Source organism: Patagioenas fasciata, chromosome 2 (genome assembly GCF_037038585.1).
Source record: "Patagioenas fasciata isolate bPatFas1 chromosome 2, bPatFas1.hap1, whole genome shotgun sequence".
Lineage (NCBI taxonomy): Eukaryota > Metazoa > Chordata > Aves > Columbiformes > Columbidae > Patagioenas > Patagioenas fasciata.
In genome coordinates this window covers 110,919,023-110,943,102 of record NC_092521.1, presented here as the reverse complement: position 1 = coordinate 110,943,102, position 24,080 = coordinate 110,919,023, and the positions used below count along the sequence as shown (strand labels likewise).

The 24,080-nt window shown below is 40.9% G+C and overlaps 1 protein-coding gene across 4 annotated transcripts in view; it reads left to right on the top strand.

Moving 5' to 3' along the window:
* Nucleotides 1–24,080, top strand: part of HECW1 (HECT, C2 and WW domain containing E3 ubiquitin protein ligase 1) — a 273,365-nt gene that overhangs the window by 224,258 nt on the left and 25,027 nt on the right. For all 4 annotated transcript variants that reach the window (XM_065831014.2, XM_065831015.2, XM_071804706.1 and 1 more), the window contains 5 exons: nucleotides 440–523; nucleotides 1,572–1,681; nucleotides 4,402–4,522; nucleotides 6,294–6,407; nucleotides 9,277–9,429. In XM_065831014.2, the coding sequence (XP_065687086.1) occupies nucleotides 440–523; nucleotides 1,572–1,681; nucleotides 4,402–4,522; nucleotides 6,294–6,407; nucleotides 9,277–9,429 (582 nt within the window). The remainder of the gene's footprint in view (nucleotides 1–439; nucleotides 524–1,571; nucleotides 1,682–4,401; nucleotides 4,523–6,293; nucleotides 6,408–9,276; nucleotides 9,430–24,080) is intronic.

Here is a 24,080-nt window from a genome sequence, read left to right as displayed (position 1 = left end):
TCAGTTAATATCAAGTATATGTTAGTGTTGCTTGCCAGACAGAACAGACAGAGGTAAAGGAAGTGGTATTATGTGAAATTCTGTTAACAAAAGGCAATACACTAGTTGTAGCCCTAAACAAAAAGTCTGTCAGTGACCTTAGCTATAGTGCTACGCAAAAGCTTGGAGGACTAAGAAACATTCTGTTTTCTAAAATACAGTGTAAAATCTCTTGCTTTTGGATCAGAAAACTGAGTGACATAAAATAGATTAATTTTTGCAAGTTTGTTAGTGTGATTAGAAGAGGAATCAAGATGTTAAGATGTTTGCCATTTTTGTAAGGAAAGAAACAGGAACTGGCAAAATACCAAGGAATAATAAGTCTTTGCATAGTTCATGCCTCGATAATGGCGTGTTCTTTTTTTCCTTTCTTCTCATCTCAATATTGTTTATGTTTCAGGGAGAAGATCCATTACATTCGGACAGAGGGTACACATGGGCTTGAAAAGTTGTCCTGTGATGCAGATTTAGTAATTCTGCTGAGGTAATCAATTTGATCAAGAGCATAATGTCATTATTTGTGGCACCAGAGAAGCTGGCTGGCTCTTTCTCAGCATAATTGAAAAAAATGTGTTAAATCTTCCAGATCATTTGTAATCAGAATAGGATTCATCGTTACTGATAGTCATCCAAAACAGTAATTCTGCCAGAACATATCTGTCAACTCTTGCTTCCTGGAAGGCAGCCTCCATCAGTGCAGTAAACTCCATCCCCAGCCAGCTCAATCAATATCGCTGTTACCATCAAGTAGCAGATAAAAAAGAATCAGGTCAAAATGTTCCCTTTTAATGGAAAAATTCTTGTTGCCTTTTTTTCTTTCGTTTAAAAAAAAAAAGGAGGAAAAATCTTGTCTTTCTCAGTACGAGTAAATAATACAAGTGCTCACGAAATTCCTAGTTTTACTGCAGTAGTGCTGCTCACACTTGCCGGGCCAGGCCACATTCATGAAACCTCAACATGCAATGCATTGAGCATTGTTTGGGTAATGTAGATTTGTCACCAGGGAGCTTGCCCTTTAGGTCCTAGCGCCTTTTATTCAGCACAGGTAAGGACTTACTTTATTGTCTTGGTCTTACATGGAAGACATTGCATTTCTGAGGTGCTTTTGCTGTGCTATATAGCACTGCCTGATGCAAGGAGTTTACCACCTATTCCCATCAACTTAATCCGTTCCTATTAACTTAATCTGAATGGCCAAAGAGCTGAGCTATGTGAAAGTGTATGAACCAAGAAAAACAACCTGGGAGACAGATGTATGTATCTTTGCTTCTCACTTCTAACGTGTTGAAGTTGTCCCTGTTTACTACATAACCTCAGATCTTTACCTCTCTACTAGTAGACTGAGCCACTGTGTTAGCATGAAATATCTAATAAATTTCATTTTGTTCTTCTCGGTTGCTGGTGACCATGCCTGATTTGGGAAACCTGTGGATTTTATGAATCCATGAACACAAACTTATGACCACAGCAGACTTGCATTCCTTCCTGTGATGAATGTGAACCAAATCTCTCCCTATCGTTTTTCCATGCAGCCTTTTTGAAGAGGATATTATGTCCTACATACCACTGCAGGCTGCCTTCCATCCTGGTTACAGTTTCTCTCCTCGCTGCTCACCCTGTTCATCGCCCCAAAATTCTCCAGGTAAGGGGATGGGAAAAATAATACAAAACCTAGCATTTGTACTCTTAATATTCACTTTGTATACTCTTTGTATTCAAAGGGGCAGATTCAGAACTAGCATTAGTTGTCAGCCTGCTAATTCCAGCGCCCACTCCAAATCTGACTGCAGCTGCTTTTTTACTGGATCTTTTGCCATTGCTGTTGTGCATCAATTGAAGCATTAACAGTAGCTGAAACACAGAGATCAGAAATTGCCCGTATGGAAGAAAGTGTTTTCCTGCTTTTTACATAGTTGGAAAATGTTAGGACAAGAGAATGGTGCACTCCACATATAACTCAGTGACATGGAAGAGCATTCGTGTTATGTGAGAGGAGCAAAGAGAAGCTTCCAAATTGAAGGCATGTTGCAATATTTCCAGTAGAATCGTAGAATGTCCAGAGTTGGAAGGGACCCACAAGGATCATCGAGTCCAACCCCTGTCCCTCCATGTGACAACCCCACAGTTCACACCATGTGTCTGAGGGCCTTGTCCAGTCTCTTCTTGAACCCTGCCAGGCTTGGGGCCATGACATCTCCCTGGGGAGCCTGTTCCAGTGCTCCACCACCCTCTGGGGGAAGAACCTTTTCCCAATGTACAACCTAAACCTCCCCTGGCACATCTTCCTGCCATTCCCTCGGGTTCTGTCATTGGTCACCAAGAGAGAAAAGTTTGGCGCCTGTCCCTCCTCCTCTCCTTGTGAGGAGGCTGTAGCTGCCATGAGGTCTCCTCTCAGTCTCCTCCAGGCTGAACAAACCAAGTGACTTTAGACACTCTTCATATGGCTTCCCCTCCAAACCCTTCACCAGCTTTGTGGCCCTCTTCTGCACTGTCTCTAGTAGCTTTATATCCTTTTTTATACTGTGGCACCTGTAAAGTACCATAAAGTACTCTTGGGAAGTTCTGTCTCCTCTGCTTGGGGTTCTGAACACTCCTTCCCAAGACTCACCTACAGGGTGTTTCAAAAAGATGGACCTAATTTGAAATCACTAAATATCTGAAACTGGGACCATCTTTTTGAAACACTCTGTTTTAAGACCTGAGGGGATCATCATGATCATCTAGTCTGACCTCCTGTGTTGATCCCATTAACTTAGGTTTGATGGGAAACATATTTTCCAGAAAGACATTCTGTCTGAGAAGGTTATTTCCAGCTGTGGTATGTCTCTGTAGTTATTGTTTATGCTATAGAAATTTGAGGAGCTAATGTCTCCCTTTTGCCAAGATATACAACCCCACCACAACCTCATTGCATGGCTGTGCCCAGTGGCCACTTTGAGCGAAATGACAGAAATGTGATCTGGAAAAATCCATTTTTGGTTGAGCTTTTTAAACGTTCATTTAAATTATCTGGTTTCAAGTAAAATTAATGGACAATTCACATCTTGGAGGTGGCTCTGGAAAATTGAAAGGTTTTTTGATATGAAGAAGTTAAGCGCTGAACCTTTGCCTATAGGAGAACAGTTTTGTCAGAATGTCCTATTGTCATTAATGAGTTTGAACACCATTGTAAATAGAGTTTCCCTCCTCTTCATGAGCATCAGGACAGATTAGAAACAATTCTCCTGCAAGACAAAAACCAAAATATTTGCTAAGAATATGACTTTAGAGAATGTTAGAAGAACTACACTAGTCTTTTCCCATTCTTGTGAAAAGACAAGGGCAAATAGTCATTTGCGGCAACATGCTGTCTGCTTGCTTACTTCTGCTGCTGGTTACAGAGCCCATGAGAACACCCATTCTCTTGTGTCTTGGGCGAAAAATGGTCGAACAGAAGAAGAAGTGTTGCGAGGGGTTCTTTGTGAACTGCATGTAAATATGCCTTTCTGTTTACCAAAAGAGACAATTATTAATGTACTTCCCTCGTGGCAACCATGTTACTTTGTGTTCCCATAAATGTGATTTTTTTTCCTTCCTGTGGAGGATTTTCTGCTAGATTTCTCATTAAAATGGCTTGCTTCTATTATGTTCTGTAATGGGATAGGGAAGTGGGATTTCATGAATCCATGATGGCATGGCACTTGTTCATACAACAGGACTAGTCAACTGCTTTGAGAACGTGGGCTTCAAAACAAAACAGGTCCCAAATTGCTAAAAATCTGCTGTATGTATGAATCATAAGAGGAAAATGTAGCATTTCTTGCTGACAGAAATCCTTCTCAATGCCACAAAGAGGTTTGTGTTGATAGCTGGAAGTGTTTAATATACAGTCAGATTAACTCAGGGAAACCCGATTCCCAGCTTGGCTAGGGTGCTAGGCTCCAGTGAGAAGCGTTGCTTTGCGCTCCAGAGGTTTAATCCTGCCAAGTAAGGAGATCTCCTATACAGTGCAGAGGAGAAAGCTATCTTAAAATTGCAAAAGGGAAAGAAACCTAAATACCATTGACTGTGAGTGGGAGTTAAGTCTTTCTCATGCCTTTCCGATCCTTGAATTTCCATTCAGATCAATCACAGTTAAAGGCTGAGGCAACACAAAGGTACACGCAAGGCAAGCTTAATGATTCTTTTAGTGAAGAAGATATAGCCCCTCGAACTTACAACTGCATTAATGCCAGGTAGAACAAAAATAATACAGAGTGCACAGTATACCTGTATAAAGTTTCTAACTCATTAGTTAGGCAGTTCTGTCTGGAAAATCAGCTGCATGATCTGGAAAAATTTAAAGCCCCTTACACTTTAGGATGCTGTTCATTTTCCCTCCAGGACTGCAGCGAGCAAGTGCAAGAGCACCTTCTCCATACCGGAGGGACTTCGAAGCCAAGCTGCGCAATTTCTATCGAAAACTTGAAGCCAAAGGGTATGGGCAAGGTCCAGGTAAAATTAAGTGAGTATTATGATAAGTTACTCAAATAGTTTAACATGGTGTCTTTTGTTATTATCTGTGAATGAAGACTCTGATAGGGAGTGGGAAACACAGCAGAGATTACATTTTGTACATGAACCATCAGGGCAAGATAAGGTCTTAGTATATCCTGAAAAAAAGTGACCTTCAAGAGGCTTTTGTGTGGTAGTTTTATTTCTTATAGATTCATATTCTCGTACACTGCCATTCCCTACCTATTTAACAGGGAGGTTGGTATTCCTACCTATAATTTGCTAGTAGGGAGATCCATTCAGTCAGAAGTCCACCAGAGGTTATTAAAAGCTGTTGTAATGATGGAATGACGCCAAATCCTTTGCATCTATGTATCAGTAAAACTCAGGATCTGAGCATGACCCTACAGAAGTTAGCCTGTACATGCAGGTTTAGCTTTCAGTTGTTCCTGTGTTGGTAGCCCTCCTGGATTTGAACTAGAGAGATTTCTGCCTCTCTTCAGGTATTTTGGGGATCTCATTCACTTGGTTGTGGAGTTTGCTTTCCAGACATCTTGTTAGTTGGCTTTTGAGTGTGTACCTACTTGTGCTCAATCTAGTTATCCAACTTGGCCAAAGGAATTATGTGTTTCTAAGGTATTTCCTGGGCGTTTGGTTGATTTTATGCATCAGGTTGGCTTCCTACTAAATCACATCTGTTGTGGGGGAAAAAAAAAAGTGTGAAGCCAAGCAATTTAAGCAATTTATTCCAGACAAACATCATCATCAAAATATTCTTACAGAGCTGGAAAGTCCTAACCATTGGTTATCTCTTTTGGTGTCCTGCTTATCTGGGTCCAAGGCAGACATGAAATACATTTTAGAAGGTCTGTCTTAAAATGTCTGTGAACTTATGAATGAGAAGGATTTCTTGCACAGATGGTGTTTAAATGTACAATTCATTAAGTTGTTGTAGAGGCTGGCAGTGGAGTGAGAGGTCTGTTATATAAACAGAGGCTGATAATCCCTTTCCCTACCCTGCTACAGAAGCAGTATTTCCATGGACATTCACTGGATTAAATCCAGGAAGAGTTTGGGGCCAGTCCCAGACAGCTGTGACCTCATATACACAGGAAACTCACAGCCTCCTCTACCATACAAATTTGTACACTGAGAGTGTTGCAGAGGATCTTAGCAGTAGAGCAACACTTTGAACCTAATCACAGCATTGAGAAGAAATTCACCTCTGAGGCCAACAGAAAAGCCTAATGAAACAACTCACTGAAAACCCATAATGGTCAAGTAGCATGTACACCAGTGGATGCTTTATTAAGTTCTCTAAGAATGAATCATAGAATGGTTTGGATTGCAAAAGACTATCAAAGGTCATCTAGTCCAACCCTCCTGCCATAAGCAGGGACATCTTCAACCAGATCCGGTCGCTCAGAGCCCTGTCCAGCCTGGCCTGGAATGTCTCTAGGGATGGAGCATCTACCACCTCTCTGGGCAACCTGTGCCAGTGTTTTACCACCCTCCTTGTAAAAAATTTCTTCCTCTTGTCTAGCCTGAATTTCCCCTCTTTTGGTTTAAAACTATTATCCCTTGTCCTGTTGCAACAGACCCTGCTAAAAAGTCTGTCACCATCTTTCTTATAGGACCCTTCGAGTATGGAAGGGCCTCAATAAGGTCTCCCTGAAGCCTTCTCTTCTCCAGGCTGAATGTGTCTCTTTACCAGCTCTTGTTTTCCTATGGGCTCACATGAGACTCAATCATTAGATCTCTATTTCTGCCTCCCTTTGCAGGTTAATTATACGACGTGACCACTTACTGGAAGGCACCTTCAACCAGGTAATGGCATATTCACGCAAGGAGCTCCAGCGGAACAAACTCTACGTCACGTTTGTTGGCGAGGAAGGGTAGGGAACCACAAAATGCTATCAGTTTTGAAGTAGCTGTTATGGTGCAAAACACAGAGTTGACTAAGGCTGAGCCTCCCTTGTTATGTAGTGTTTCTTTGGTTTTGTTTTACCTCTGAGTAAGTGATTCATCTTAATCAGCTCAAACATTTGTTAAAAATAATAATAGCAATAATGCTTCATTTTCCCATAGCACCTTCCATCTAGATGTCTCAAAGTGTCAATTTAAGTGGCTAAATCTAATGTCATCTTGTTACCATAGCTGTTTTAACTGGCTGGAAGGCAAAACTGAACAGCAGGCCCATGTTTACACACTGAATTAGTCTCCGGACAATAATTAGAGACCAGACCTTTATCCCCTTTGTTACTCTAATTCTTCAAAATGGGTCTGACTTTGCTTCAATTTTTTTTTACTTTGCATGCCATCTAATGATCATTTGTTATCCATATGTGGACTTCTTGTTTCTAGCTAAAGTGAGAAACATGAATGCTGTTTCAGTCCTTGCAGTTTAATTCACCCAGTTGGAAGCTGAAAGTAATAGAAGTCTCTTGAGAAGGTCTTTTCTCAGGAGACTTTCTGCCAGCCTTACGAATCTGTGAGCTGTTCTTGTATGATTAAAGCCAGCCCCTGATCCTTTGTTTCCAAATCTAAACAGAACCTTTCAAAGCCACCCTAGCTCACCTCAAGAGCTATGTTGTAATTGAGGCTTAATCCACATACTTTTGTAATGGAAAGACCATTGTGCATATTTCCAGTGTTTCATGTAACAAAGGCTTGAAATCGTATTTCACTAGTTTTGCATACAAAGTTTCTTTAAAAAAAAACACAAACCAAAACATATGTCTAGGATTCCAATTCCAAAAATGCCAGAGCAGTAAGGCTCTGGGACAGCTCTTGGCATGTCTCGCAACTGCCAACACTGTCAGGTCCAAGGTGGCATGTCACCTGAAGAGCTTCTGCTGAGCTGAATTTGTCTGAGTCCAATGGAAAACAGAAGTCACCAATCTCAAAGAGAGTCACTTGGTGACCTCAATATCAGGGGTTTTCTTAACTTTTACTTTTTATACTCTGTGGATTCAGTGTTATTTGACAGAGGTCGTCTCCACAGCTAGTTTTGCTTCTGGCTTGCAAGTAAAGCATAGACATGCAACATACCTCAGTTTGTGTTTTTGGAATAGCGTTCTAGTATGCTAACACTGGCCAAAGTCACGTTGTTTTCCTCAAATCTCTAATAACTTTTACTGTGTGAAGCACGATACCCTTTGGAGAAAATACAGACAATTTGATTTGCAAATTCATTCATTCTTCATTGGTTCATTTACATCTGAAGATACATTCCCCCAGGGTTTCTGCTCTTTAATGCTAATATAGGTTCTGCTGGAGGGACTCCAAGATAACAATTCCCCACTGAAGAGCTGATGCTGTATGGCCACGTGATGCTGCATGGGCACAGCTTCCCACGTGTTTTGAAGCTATAATGGCATTGAAAATGAACTATGAAGGCTTTATGTGTTTTAATGTGTTGCCCAGAAATGCAATCCCTTGTGTCTTCTTGGAGGTTTTTTTGCAGGTGTTGTTTGGTGTTCTTTACTCCAGACACCATTAGGCTTAGCCTAGTATTTTAATGTCCGTTGAACCAGATCTGTTACACGATTAGCACTAGTGGTTCATGTGGCCTCATTACCATCCCGTTTTGCTGTTGTGGCTTTAGACTCACCACATGATCCTAGAGCTAAAGCTGCTCAAAGAGAAAACTACTGAATCTCCAGATGTAAAACAGAGGAGGATGGGCCAGCCTGCCCTTTATCTTCTTTCTCGCTGCACAAATCAATCGTTCAACCCCTTGTGGTTATGCTTCCATAACTTCAAACACAAAACAGAGCATTCCAATGCAGCTGCAGAGTTTTCGACTTACTTTACATTTGTTAAGTAGGAGGAATAGCGCCCACCTCAGAAAAATCTTTTGGCACACATGATATATGGCTACAAATCATTTGTTCATATTGCTACATGTAGATTTATTTTAGATTGAAAAACCTATCTACCATTATAAGAGAATGGTCGGTTTTTAATAAATCCATCACAGTTGGGGGTAATGCAGTCATGAAGCTTTTTAAATTTTTGTTTGTTTGTTTGTTTTTCAAGTTGAGAAAATTGGAAACGTCTTGATTTAAAAGTTGAGTTAAAAAAAAAACAACACAAGGAAGAAAGGTGACTCTCTACAGAGCAAAATAATGTAACAGCAAAGCCCAGCTTAAGGGGTACCACATGTATTTGGAACTATCAGAAAAGTAAAGGAGTTTGGACAGAACAACTGAGGAATCACCATTCTATCTTAAGAGAGACAGTTCTGTGGAGATTTGGTCTTGTTTAGCATTGACCTTTAGGTTATGCCTATAGCTAACAAAGTATCTTTGTGGCTAAGCTGCGGCTTTGGTTACATCCCAGTGTAGGAGCTTAAGAGTAATTCCTGTTTCAGTCTGGGCTGTCTGGTCTATGAACTCAGGTGTTCATAGGCAGTTCAAACCCACTCACTGAAAAGCGAGCCCTTTGCTAGCCAGCCAGCTAAGGCAAGGCTGAGCTTTGTAGCCGTGCTTTGCTAAGCATTTGGAGCAAAGGAAAATAAACTACTTAAGGGATGTGTCCGAGTTGTGATTCCTCCCACATCAAGGCAGATGCTGCTGAAGTTTCAGCATCGTGACTGGTTCAGGGCTCAGAATCAACTTTTGAGAGAGGAGATACACCACATTAGAAACACTTGACCACAAAGGTGTAAGTATTAGACAGCAGCCAGTGTAGGCAAAACCCAGGAAATTAACTGAAATGGGAATGAGCCTCATTTTATCTTTTTTACCTCTTCCTTTCCAGGTTGGACTACAGTGGCCCGTCCCGAGAATTCTTCTTCCTTCTGTCTCAGGAGCTCTTCAATCCCTATTATGGGCTGTTTGAGTATTCAGCCAACGACACCTACACTGTACAGATCAGCCCCATGTCTGCCTTTGTTGAAAATCACCTGGAATGGTAAGGACATTTAATGCAGAGTTGAACAATCCTTTTAGAGCAATACAAAAATGGAAATGCAAAACACAAAAGCTGCTGGTTTAGACTAGACTACATACAAGTATCATTGCTTCTGCTGGGAAGAACTGGGAAGTAGCTTGGGAGAAGGAAGAGAGGGAGTAAGTGTAAATACAACAGCGGGCGCCATTATTAGAATGTGTTGCTTGCATTACTTGCGACGTGATGTTCATGTACTTCTGCATCAATGGGAAAAAGACAGGGAGATGATCTCTGCTTAATCCAGGCCTTCTCTCCTTGGTCCCTTTCTAAGAATAGCAAGTGTGGTCTTTCTGTACATCAAGTAACACTGTGCTTGGAAGCTATACAGTGTTCTATATGAGCCACATTGCCACGCTGTACCTACTACAGGCCTTAAGAAAGGCCCAGTGAAAGCAGTTTCCCTTTTCTCCTCTGTCAGTGTCCCTCCCTGTGTGTGGCAAGGCCAGCAGAGTGAGCAGGTACTTCACCTCACCAAGTATGTGTGCAAACAAACAAATTGCTGATCTTGTTTCTTTATCAAAAATTCTGAATGCATATTGTGATCTCCTGATTTTTCTATCTGTCTGTCTGTCTTTGGGAGTTGTTTTCCCTTTGATAGTTTCAGATGTGGTTCAGTGGAGCCTGGGCTGCCAGCCCTGGGCATCGTTTGATCCCTTATGGGATTTCAGTGTGTCAAAGAAATACTGCCACATGGTTTTGCTCCTGTGATGGTGTTCTTTGCCTCACTGATCTCACTGTCTCTTCTTAGAGATCCTTTTTTACAATGGGAGGCAGTTCAGCACATATCTTTCTACTGTTGTAAACAGGTCCTCTTTTGCTTTGGCTTAGTGTGGGCGGGAGGTCAAGAACAACTGTCACCACTCTTAAGGATGCAGTGGAAAAAAGGGACGTTGCTGGGACCTAGCATGATCCTTGCATTAGACTGTTTATCTGCTGACATTTGCAAGAAGAGCGTGACTTAGTTCTTAGAGCTTGTCCATCTCCTACTACAGTCCTGTTTATTAGACATGATGAAGTGGCTTTCTAGTTTTCAAGAAGAAATATAGTCTGTCTTTTCATCAGCTTAACAGGCAGCATGAATAAACTTTTGATTTAGGAGGCTATATTTGTGAAGATGCGTTTTGATTTCAGGGCACAGGACTACTTAGCTAGGTGCAAACCCAAGATCGTTCTACACACACTGTGAGCAAACTGGATGCAGGCCTCATTCTCCAGAAATGGTGTTGCCCTGTTATCTCAGTAGTATTTGAAAGAGGCCCTGACTCTTATCTGTTATGAATTCTGTTGTTGTGAAGAGTTCAGCTGACATTTTCTTAAGCGATAAATTCTCCTGCAAAAGGTATATACTTTGTTTGATATCATTTTGTTCTTCTCTTCATTGAGAGATTAAAGCATAGAAGAGGCAGATTTTTAAAGATATCCTGGGCATGTAGAACAGCAGAAAGACAGCTAATGTGATTTTCTATAGCAGTTTGCATTTAAGTCGGAAATCAGTAGCAGTTAGACACTTAGGATCATATTTGTCCAACTACGTGTATCTGTGCAGGCTTCTTGTATGCTTGTTATTTGGGCTTTGGGCATTTTGGGTTTTCTTTTTTTAGGAAAGAGAAATGAAGTCCCTTGGATTGCAGAAGGAAACAAATGCTATGAATGAAGAGGTTTGTACATAAAGTAGTGTAAATAGGCAAGATTGCAGAACGCAAGGCAAAGATAAGAAATCCAGTAAGTGCTTGGTAATACTTCTTGAACCTGTTATGGAAATAACTGGCTGAGACCAGCAGTTTATAATTAGTCCAAAAGGTTTCGTGATTGGCTTGTTAGATATCTAGACATTTTAAATGTTTTTATGCTGTCTGTGTTGATTGATCTCAGCTATTCCTGTGTAACCTTAGACTACTGTATTCAGAAATCTGTGCAGACAGCTAAGATGGCATTTGCAGCAAGCTTTTTAAAACTCAAAGAGTATGAATCTCCCTTAAAGGCTTTATAGGGCAACTTCTCTGAGAGCACTGTGCTAACTTGCTTGTCATTATTTGTTCATGAGGAATGGGGTTTCATGAAGTTCTCCGTCTTTCTCCAACTTTGTTCTCATCAAAGTCAGTCCTAAAACTTCTGTTTCTCAGATTTACGTGCTGATATGATTCCAACAAAGCCTTCTCCCTCTAACATCGAAGAAATAAAGATTATTTTGCTGTTCCCAAATCTGTTTTGAGACATCAGTTAATATAGATGGATGAACCAGTTTTGAGAGTTCAAGGGTCACAGATAATTAATATTCATAGTTTTTTCAAAGCTGGAAGTTTGATGCCAGTTATGAAAACCACACAACCACAATTGGTTTAGATTTGCAGATTTCTTGAACTGTATGTCTTTTGGTGGTGTGGGGCTTATCATTTATGGGGTATCTACCCCTCACATGTTTCCTGAGATGTTTTTCTCTATAGTAATTCTGCAACACCTATCCAGATACGTCTATATTAAGAAACAGGGCTAGCAGAAAATATCCCTCAAGATTATTTTACATTTTATCTTCTTTAAGTGAACAGTGGTGAGTTTGAGATAAATACAACGAAAGGCAAATATGTAAAGTTTTGTTCATATTGGTAGAATTGAGAAATACACTGCTCTTTTTCCCCTGGCCTAAAAGTTACAGTTTTGCCTCTGCTAATGGCTTATTTCATGCCTTGGTCTTTGTACAAACAGCATTCTGAGTCCAAAATGAGCACATCAAAGCACAGAGTAGTTGTATGTATGCCAAGTCAAGAAAGAGACATAATGACTGGAAAATATTTCTCATGTATGGAGAAACTGAGATTTAACACCTTTCCTGCAAGCTTCCATTCAATAAGACTTTTCCCTTCAGTTAACTCATGTGCCTGCTGAACACACAAAATACAAGATATCAAATATTTTCAAACCTAAAAATGTATTTTAAATCCCCCTGTATCTGAAAAGACACAGTTATGTCTCTCTAGACCTAAGAAGTTTCATGATACAGATTTTTATCTGCAAGCTACAGGATGTACCCAAAGCTCATAGCCAGAAGAACTACCTTTAATCCATGTCAGTAAGGAGCCATTCTATCTCATCTAGGTAACGTGCCTTGCTTTTTGCCTGGTTATTTGAAAGCATGTTCTAAAATACTGTTTACACCCCCACTAAAGGTAGTTCGCACTTCTCCAAGTAGGCAAAATGCGGTCGCAACTGCTATACATTATTTCAGTGAAAAGAATATGGTTCAGCCCAGAAAGAATATCCTTGTCTTTGCTCTTGGTCAGGGGTTTTGGGCAACTGAAGTAGGGTGAGTCACTGAAGAATCCTCCTCAGGTTTTGCTCAATATGCTGGAAGACAGAGTAGTGAGGAATATTATATGTTTCTATCACAGAATGATTTGTTTAATTATGCTGTGATATACTGTGGTTTTCCTCAGTCTTTGTTTTGTCTATGATTTTCTGTAGTATTTCCCTGCTTAGCTCTGGGTAAGAAAAATCATAAACTGGATGTTTGTTTCTCTGATGATTTCTGTATCATTTTCACCCAACCTGAAGAGTATTATCTCTGTTCTGTTTCATTGTTCCTGTGGCTACCAACTTCAGATGTTTATGATTTGGCTGTCATCATAATATCACGTATGAAGTTCTGCTTCTTAGAATAAATCAGTTCTCAGTGTTTTCTCATGAACTTTCCCTCCCTGCTGTGAGTACTGAATCAGATAGTGACAACAAAAGTTCCATCGTCTTTTCTGGTCACGAAACAGTGTGTTCACAAGCTGCCGTCAGGTGGAAATCCAGTCTCTCTTTTTCATGGCTTCTGAGTGGGCCAAAGTTTTCCTTCAGAGCAGTCATGCCAACAGGAGTAATCCAGTAAGTTAGTGTAATGCAATGCACTCTCTTTGAGAGACAGCACCGTACTCACGGCACGATCATCCACACCAGACTTTTTGTCCCCAGATCACTTGCCTGGTCTTTCATCTGATTCGCCCCAGCAAGCCTTTTCACATCATCTGCTTTTGAATTTTTGTTCATTGCATGTTTGTAAATGTAGAACCACAGCCAGGAATGTGAAAAGCAGCCCAGTCTCTGCATAGAAGACCAGATGGCTTTGACAGATAAAATCATTCACAGACATTCATTTGGAGATCTGAGGGATGTTAACTTGAAACATCTTCTTTTGTGTTTTGGTAGCAAATTAATAACAGCATGGTTTTGTAACAATTAGGCATTTGCGGACCTTGCTGTGACATTTATGCAACCAAAAAGCAGCACCCCCGTATCACAGTTATTCTGGAGGTATTTATGGCTTGCTAATCATACTTAGCATTCTGTATCCATCTCAGAAAAATCCTGTTGTGTTTTATTTGTTTTTCTTTAAATGAAATTTATTACATTTCTGTAGCAGAACCTTACTAGAAAGTTGAAGACTTGGGAGTAAAATGTTTTTGTACAGAACCGCACTGAAGACCTGATGATATAGTCAGACCCAGTGGCCCATGTCCCCAGGAACTGTAGACTGATTCCTGGCTGCAATGTCCTAATGAACTCCATTAACTTAACACTCATTTAGAACTGCTTTGGGGCAGGAATTTCTTCATCCACTTCCTGTAGTTAACCTTCCTTTATGCCCTCCAATACCCCTCATATTCTAGTCCGTGCTGCTGAATGAAGTCAGACAGAAAACTTGCATGTATTTCTGCATGCAAGCCTGTGGCGCCCACTCTCCATGCAGGCGTGAACTTGCTTTCCCTTTGCTCCAAGCCAGTTGACGTGGTCGCTGCAACACCGAGCTGATAAAATATACACTGCCTCTCATCTGGGCTGATAACTTCAGGCTTGGCGCTGCCTCGGTTGCTTTTATGTGCTCTGGCAAGTGTGGCACATGGGTAGAGCAAACTGCCTTTGCCTGCACAGTGCTGTGTGAGTATACTCCCAAAGTCTGACCTCTTATTTATTGTGTGTAAACAAGAAACGACGTAGCCATCGCTATCTATCTCAGGCATGGCAAAGAATGCAGGGCATTGTTTTCCCCTTTTTTAGTTTTAATAAACCCAAGAAGAACCAAGAATGTTGCAGCTTCAGCCGTCCTTTCTCTTTAGAGAGCTTGGTTGGTTTTCTTAACCCAGTTTCCTTAGGAGTTTTGCCTTGTGCAATTGCCCTGCTTATCCATCAGATGGTTTCTTAATCAATTTGAGGCCTATCTGACAGGAAGGTAAACATCTCAAAGATACTAATTTCTTAAAAGCTTTGCGAAACTTGTGGCTGTGTAAAGAACAGAGATGCAGAAGAGTGCCACAGTGAGGGCAGGCTGGTGAGCTCAACAGTTACCTGTTGTGTTTGGCCTCTTGACTGGCCAGTTATCACGAGCAAGCTGACAAGTCCATCACAGGTACAGGCTGTGAAGCAGCTGTATCATCTTCCTCGGTAGCCTGAGGATGTGAGGGGGAGCTGTGGAAGCTTAGGGGAGGCAGAAGGGAGAGCCTGGAGATACGCCAAAGTGTAGGAAGCACTAGCAGAGATATGTAGGAGAAACTGAAGCCATCGCAGTGTGGTAACGTAGGGCCATCAGAGACAGATCTATAGGAAACAAAGCTCCGTTAATCCTGCTTCATGGAGAACTTATTTCAATTAAAGTCTTTTTAAAGAAAGTGGCAAATGGCTTCGTGACCTAGTGGGTTGTATTCAGATGCTGACCAGCTCATAGGATGGATTCAGACACATTCTGTCGCTCGTTATAGAAACAGTGAAGAAAAAAAGTCACAGCATCTAAGCAGGAGATCTGCAAACAGCCATTACCCCTCTCCACTGACTGAAAGTAGCTCTGGGGAATATGCGGCCCAAACTATTCATTTATCTCTTTAATGCTTCAACTGTTGTGGCAGACAACTTACATATGGCCCAATACCTGTTTTATCAAGGGAGTCAGAGACACTGAGTTTGGTTTTAGGCTCAAATGAGCCAGGTGTGTAGGTCTGTGTTTGGGGGAGGAATGAGTTTAGAAGACCAATCTTGCTGCCATCCTGAAGGGACCTGTTTATGCTAAACTCCAAAAAGTCATCCTCTTGAAACTCCAAGCTGATGTAGCACCCCAGAGGGGGCATCCAGCTACATCCAGTTGGTTTTGAAATTTAGATCATTACCTCTTTGCCTCAGTTTCCAGCTGAGGAGATTTCCTAGTATGTAATCAACTTGAAATCCATTTGATGTATACTGAACTGCTTTGAAATTCTCAGATGAAAGGCACCATAGAACACCAAGGCTTTTAATGTTACATTACACTATAAATTTTAATTACTAGCAATATCTTACTATAAATAAATTATGTTTGCATGAGAAATTTTCAAGCACTATTGTAAATCTTCTGGACAAGAATGATATTAAAATAAATATGCAGCTGACATCATTTTATAAGACCTCTTCAATATGTGAAAAGAGTAAGTTACTGAAATGCCTTCTTGCTGCTACTCTGTGATCTCTCTCAATGCCTTCTGTACTTAAGTAAACTTTGATTTTCCTATTAAGTTTGATGTATGACTACATCACATGCAGCCTGCCTCAGCAGCTGGTTAATTATTTATTAAGGGTCAGGAGAAATTGGAAGATTAAAGGCAAACCAAAGTGAAAGAGGAAAAAAAAAAAGCACATTCTCCCCGAGCTTCTACAGCAACCAGTTTTTAAAAAATGTTTCTGCTTTATATTTACCTTATTCTTGACTTTGTCTCTTAATGGGGGATTTTTTCACGTTCTTTTGAAAACTTGAATGGCGATATAACACAGGTTGAAAGTAAAGATGTCTCTTCTTGCTTCATTTTCCCTTCTCTGAATCTCATCTTGCCTAGCACTGCTGCCATAATTACTGTTTGGTTTGAGGGAAAGGCAGGTGTTCTGTTTCGTTATATTTTTACAGAAGTCGTCTTTATGTTTTTTTCCCCTTGCTTAAGGCCATTATTTAGTCTTTTGCAATTTTGCAGATTAAATTTGCCCAGAGATGGGAGACTCCACATGAAAAATCTCTGTAGTGTGTCTCCACCTTGCACGTGATCGAGGAGAAAAGGGTAAAATCCACGCTGACTCAGAGCATGTGGGGCTGCAGGGAAGCAACAGGGTGGGCAGTGATTGTGTGTTTATTTGTAGTGATGAAAAACTCCCAGGGAGTGATGAATGTCCTCGTATCTCTTGTTCCAGCCACACTGGAATGGCGAGGCTGAGCTGTCACTGTGAAGAATTGCTCAGGCGTCTTTGCCCCTCCTTATTTTCCTCAGACTTTGGTGAGGTAAAGAAAAGTCAGGGCAGGTGCACAAATTCCCAAGCTAACCTTTTTCTTTATTTGTAAACATAATTTATGCATCAAAAGAAAGACTGCTTGCAGAGCAGAATTGTTTTCAGTAAATCACCCAAATTCATTTTGGGTATTTTTGAGTAGGTCTCTCCCTGGGATATTTTGAAAGTTAGAAGTTTCATTTGTCCATTGAAAATTATTCTTCATTTCAGTATGTTACCCTAGTGTTACATTAAAATGCAGTAAAAGGGAAGATTAAAGATTTAAATTGATCTGAATGTATTTAAAAGGAGAAAGGCAATGCCAAGTTTGTCAGTTTGCCTCAACTTGGGACAGGAATATTTTTCAAAATCTCAATAAAATTATGGAGAATGAGAAAAATCCTGACCTTTCCATCCTCTGTGAAAAAGAAATGTATTTAATAACAAGAGTACAGAACTGTAAATTTGGCATTTTATGTCTGATTGAAGGAACATTTTCATTGATTTTACGTTGTGACTTATGACTTGCGTTCTGGAAAAGACGGACTAGAAACTGCAATCATTTAACTTTGTTTGAAAGATTCATAAAGGAAAAGTAAATAAGTTTTGTGGACTTCAGAACAGCAACACACAGAGGTCGAGGTCTGCTACATTCTGCGTGTTCCCAGGAGAAGAGGGGAGCTGTCAGTTTGCAGTGGTTTTAGTACAAGGTGGAGGTGTTCAATGGTTTGCAAAACAGGACCCAAAACAGACTTTCAAACAATTAATAGCATGTGTGAATTTTAGCGCACAGATTTCTGAGTTTACTTGGTCAAGAAGCTTCATTTCAAGAGGCAGGGATCATGAGCTGAACGGCAGCACAGTGTAAACCCACGTGTACGGTGTCTGGACTGGAGGTGGTGAGTCCCCATGGCTCTGCACTGCAGGCTCCCTGTTTGCAGTGAGCTCAAGGAAATCTGCATCGTGCTTCAGCACACGGCGTAAACATTCCTGGGTGCTCGCCACTGAGTTTCTGAAGAGCAGCCTCTCTCGTGATTGAATACCCCAAACAGGCTGGAAAGGATGTGCCTTTTTTGAGTGAGAATAAGCCAGTTATTGTGGCTTCAGTGTTCATAGTCAGCCACTGAAGGAAAATGTGCAGTCATTTGGCTTGTGCTTTTATGGCCTTCTTGTCTGGCAGATGACTCAATCTGTGGATTTTCCCCTGTAGCTTGACTAATTTGTTTCAACACATGGCAAAGCTATGGAAAGCAAACATAAATCATCCAATGTACAAAATGTTACCAATTCATAGGTTTACAAAGTGCCCCCTGCCCCCAGCTTTTGACTGAAAAATCAAAATCTCTTGTTAAAAATACTCTTTTGCTGGCTTAGGAAAAAAAAAAATCTTCAAAAAACCCCAAACAATAAAAAAGCATCAGATTGAGTTGATCTATAAGGAACAGATCATAAGCTAGTGCTGATTCACAAAATTACATACTGTTTTGTAGAATAAAGTAAAAAATGTTGAATAGACTACTCAACTGAAATGGAGCTGGAGCTCAGAGGACTATGATTCCATTGCTGTCTCTACCACTTGTTTTCTGGATAACATTAGATAAGTCATTTTACTTCTGGACTTAAGTTTTCTCATTTGTCAAACGGAAGTATTAGCACTGATCTTCTCAGGAAACTGCTTTGATATTTGCGAGTCAAAAATACAGTCTAGGATCTGGGAATCACAAAATCGTAGATGTTTGTAATCTTCTAGCCAGCAGTTCATACCTCAGTCTGCATCTCCTCTGTAATTACTGGGTGGAACTGGAGGAGATTTTGCCAACAGCCTTACAGACCAGTGCGTTTAATCCATCGTACCAGCAAGAGAAGCTAAACCCTGCCAGCAGCACAGTTTCTGATGAAGGTTGGTCATGTTTGTGCTGCCAGGGAACTTGTTATTGGTAAAATGACACATAGCACAGATTTCCTTTTGTAGAGCCACCATCTACTTTATTAGTCTCCTTAACAGTTTAAAGACAGAACTGGAAATCAAATCTCCATTTCCCATTCCTGGAGTCTCTGGTGCTGACAACCCAGGACAAGGAGGCTGGCCCACCTGTGGTGACTCCACACAGTGGAAGTCCCAGAGCTGGATTTTCACAGTTCTGTGTCTGCAGTAAATAATTCTGACACAATGCAGCTGATGGGCAAGGAGCCGACGCAGCTACCTCAGCATGGTTAACTTGGATGCAGCGCTGTGCAAATGCAGCTGTAACTGTTGCTCTGTGAGCATTTACCTGGAGCCGCTGGGTGGTTAAACTGAGTCCTCCTGAAAGTAGCTATTAGATAGACTGCATTTAGAGAAACCTGAGGAGATGATGTGAATTTCCCTTACCTACATTTCTGTTACCTGTGTTTTTCCTCTGTGGCACAATGTGTCTTTTAAGCTTTCCTGACATTTCTTTTGTGGTGAGTATAGCCAGAGTATAAGGAAGATGAAGAGACATTTTGAGTGAAAATGCAACATAGCTAGGTTAGAGAGAAGGAAAAAACTTGAAGGATTTGATTAGGTTAAATAAAGAAGCAATAAGGTTTTCATTATCTCATTGTTTTTCAGTTACTGGTAAATTAGGCTTCAGGAGTGGTTTGAGGCTTAGTTGCTAATTCAAGGTACATGAGCTCCAGAGATTTAGAAGGACATGGACCGTTCATGTTTCCATCATGTGTAAGCAATAGCTCTTTTTCATGTGGTTGCTCTTTAGTACTGAGAGTTGTGTTCCATTTGCAGATAGATCCAGAAAATACAAATAGGACCAGCCCTTGGTGGAGTGTCAGTATTGCCCTGGCCTTTTGCAGCAGAAAATTTATACACCATTTAGCAATTAGCTGAGAGGTTGACTCACACAAACTTGTTCACCATATGAAACTCAGGTGCCCAGCAAGAGTAAAAATATATAAAGGCAGGCTCACAGGAAAAGGCTTACTTCTGTAGATCTTCACCTGAAGAAAATTACCAGTTCAGGATTTGAAGCTTAATAGAAGTTCATTTGTACCAGGTTGCTTTTCTCTCCGAAAATCAGTTTTCATCCTTTTTTTTTTTTTTGATCTTGTTTAATTTCAGTTCTTGGGTGATGTGCGTATATTTCACACATCTCTGAACACCCTCTTTACATTTTATGACAATCTGCAAGCAGGCCTGCTGGGCTGTTATACTTCCCATACACTTTACAAGCAGGGCTACTTAAGAAAGGCCAGTGCTTTCTTTAAATGAGTGTTAAAAATTTCCTTTAAAATATAGTTAAATATCATACCTTTCCAGATATGTAAGCAGACAGAGGATTATCAAACAGGGGCTGGTGGAATATGCTGCTTCATCTTTTGATGCCTGAATGATATGCCTTGGCTCTGAGTAGAATATATCCTCTGTTAAGTCCCAATAACATTTGCAGGGGCTGTGGGGGTAAATCCCTGTAGTGTGTAACTATTTAACATCCACCAGTTTCCAGGCTGGAAATCTGAACAAAGAATTGCTCCCTGTCAGCACTCGTAAGTTTTTCCTTTCGATTTTAATTTGGAAAACAGACTGAAAATGAAGATTATCTGACAGAATTTTCTATGGTTTCATAGTGAGGAAGTATGAAAATTACCCTTAAAAACTCAGTAACTGTCTGAAAACCTGGAATTAATTTTGACTATAAATGAGATAAGATTAATTTCGGTATTTAGAACGTTACTCAAAGGAGATTCAAATGAAAACAACAAAGCTTGGTCAGGTGGGTCATTACTATTCCTTTAGAAGAAGTGTGTGGGGATCTGGAGTAAGTTCTCAGGTGGGATGCTGATGTAGTTAGAGGCAGGATAAGTTCTCAGTGCAACATTGGAGAATGCCATGTGTAAGTGAAGCAGCATTATATCTTTATCTCTCTGAGAATTTTTCATATTAGAGATGGATATAAGAAAATAAAAGAAAACAAGCTAACAGTAATCTTATTACTCCTTATACTGGAGTTCTCCTCCAGGACTAATTTAGAAATCATTTTACCTTTTCTCTTTAATGTGCTGAGACTTCACGGACTTTTGTCTCCTGGCCTGTGTAAGAGCCATTCCTTTCACATTAATGACACATGAGCTCATCAGATTCCTGAACTGAAGAGGCATCGTGCTGGAATGCCGCAGCGTCCACCTCTGAGCCTGCAGATATGCGGAGCAAATTTACCACAACACCAAATAACATGGTAGCAAAGAGGCGGTCTGCAAAGTTTGCAGATGCAAGTCAGATAAACCTTATGGCATTAGCTATCCCAGCCTGCGTGGCTACCCTTTCTGACAATAGATCGCTTCATGTCATCACATTAATCCATTCAAGTGTTCCATCATCTGTGTGAGGTGAGGTTAAATAAGCACAGCAAACTAAAGAAAGGCTTTTGTTAATGAAGGCTGATAGAGGTGTGGATTTGATCCGCTGCCAAGGGTTTGCAAAGATGATCTGATCTATTGCTAGGTTGTTGCTCTGTAGATGTAGCTCATTACAGGACACGTTGATCATGTCCTGAACTGAGCCAACACAAGGATATATGCTATTAACATATAGACACGCACCTCTGGTACATCTGCCTGACACACTGCCAGTTCTGATTAAAATTCATAATGTATGATGCCAGGCAGAGTTGCTGTAACGATCTGGTCACCTTTTTTGCAAAATACACATTCATAGAACTTTCTTGCATTTAAAAAAATAATTGTTCTTCTTTTTAATAATGTTAGTGCTAGCGATTCCACCAAAATTCAGAAGTCAGGAATCAGTAAATTTTCCTTTGCGTGTCATCCCACCCTCCAAATCACAAGATTGTGAATCGCAATATTTTAGGCTGTAAGAATGGATTTTTAGTTCCTTTAATCAATAGTTTCTGGCTTTCAGGATGCTCACGATTGTCTTTATAACAATGGAGGCTTTAACTACCCTTTAAAATAAGCTTTACCACAACCTCTGAAACCCATGCTGCCTGGTTTCCCACAAATTTGGGTTTCATGACTGAATTCTCTGTTGTCTAGTAAGATGCATGTTCAGAGTGAAGCCTTTCCCACAGCTGGGCCCTTCTAAATACTTTTCCTGTTTTAGATTCTCTGGTATCTAGTAATAGTTGAGATTAGGTCCAATCTCTCCCACTGTGGAAGGACTAATAGGCTCTCCAGCTGCATCCACCTGCCAAATGGCATTCTCCCTTAGAGGAGCTGCCAAGGGCAGAAATCCTGTACCACAGTGCAGCCTCATTTGTTCAGCCTGTCTTTCAGGTGGCCAAAAGTTCATCTGCACGAATAAACATTCAAAAGCTTTAAAACTGGTGCAACAGAATGTGTAGATTTGTCTTACAGATGAAAGCAAGTTTTCGGTAGTCTCGTGAAAGGAAAATGACATTTTCAATTTTGATGTGAACCATATTATATTCGTCTCTCTTGAGCTACTGCATCAAGAAGGGCAGGCTTAAACCCAGCTGATGTGTTTGAGTGAAACAAGGTTGGCAAGATTTTCAGTCTTTTTAATCCCATCAAGTGCTTCCTCTATTCAGGATTTAAAGTTTCTCATATCGTAGCCAGTTTAGCCTACAAGGCATACTTACCAAAGCATCCTCCATAGAATGATAAAAAACATTCTTCCGCTGTACGCATAGATTACAATTTTGTCAAGGTACATCATTCTCCATCCAAATCCCAGGAAAGACTGTTATATAAAGCAGAGCTGCGTTCATTCAGCCAGTTCAGAGAGCCCTCTGACAAAGGGCCATTATGTGTCCTGCCTTACTCCACTGCTATATGATAAGGACCAGAGTAAATTAAATTTCCTGTGACTCACCTGCAATTGGAAGAAAATATATTGCTTAGTTGCTGCTACAGCATATGGATTTGTCTCTCCCTGTGTACACTGCCATGCAGTAAGTACGCAGAGAGTCCCACTGAGGAGAACAAGCCTGTTATTTTGCAACAGGCTGTTGTGAAAACAGGCTGTTTCAGGGGCACCTGCAGCCTCCAGAAGGAAAGGAAGTTAGCTGGGTAGTGTGGAAGCTTCTGCAAATGGTTTGAGTAGTGTAGTTAAAAGCCAGAAAGCAGGTGCACACAATATTCTTATTGAGTGGACAAACAGTGTCAATAGGCAGGCAAACCAGAGCACCTCTCCTGCTCGCTAATTCTGTCTCTTGTTCCACTATTTCCTGTTCATTAATTCCCTCCCATGTTTGGCCTCTATGCTGGAGCATATTACTCAGACTCAATCATTGTCTCCGAAAGGGAAGGGTGTTGAACGAAAAGGCCAGAGCAAAACCTCACATTCCCGAACTCTGCCAAGCTATCCTTCCTGCTAGAAAGAAATCAAGCAAGCATTTTACGCTTCCTTAGAAAGATAAATGTAAGTCAGGCTTAAGGAGGGTATGTGCCCTCCAGACAGGATTTACCTTTGTGCTGCTTATTCTGTCAAGAGAACTTGTGGGGTTTTTTTATGAAGGGACTATCTCACCTATCTCTAAATCTCAGCCATGCTTTAAATCCTTCAGGAAGAAATGAACACAAAAGTCTGGCTTTGTTTTAACTGGCTTTTGTAAGGAGGGCAATTTGTTTCTTCTTGCATTTTTGTAAGTTTTGATATATTTCAAGTGGGAGTGTTATGCTTGGCTGATCGTGGTGGTAGTTGATGGACTGTATGGACACACACACAGACTGTATAGTTGTCCTTTGAGGACAGTAGCAAACACCTCCCTTGTGGAAGGCATCCATTGACTCACCTTGGTTCTCAGCACACTGCTGGATCAGAGTAGTGCTGCACTTGGTCCCAGGCTCTGTCCAGAAATGACAAGGGGCCAGAGGACCTTCTGTTACACCACTCTTCAGATCGGAGAGTTAGATATAGCAAGTCTCTGCAGAGATACCAAAGCTTTGTGCGGGGGAAGAAGGGTTTGTGAGCTGGAGAGTTCACGCGCTTTGGCCATGAAGCAGTGTGTCTGCTGGGGCGGCATGGAGCTGCCAAGAAATACAGTCAGCAACATAGCTTTTTTATCCATGGTATTCACAGGCACTCAGAGTGGCAATATCTTCTTAATTATTTCATCTCCTTTATCCAGACCAGTTAGTACTGGGCTTTTTTTTCCTACACAGTACCATTGCAAGGGCAGGGACTGTGAAGCCACAATTGGGCCCCCAGCTTGAGCAAGCCCTGATGTGTCCCAGAGGGCTGCAAGTGCCAGGCCAGACTGATGGACCACACAACTTAGAGTTGCTCTACCCACATTTTCTCTATGCTGACCCACCAGATTTAGTCTTTTCACCCATGCCTTTTGGATGGATACAGTTCTGCCATAGGGCACTATTTCAAATTAAACGTGCCATTAACGGCT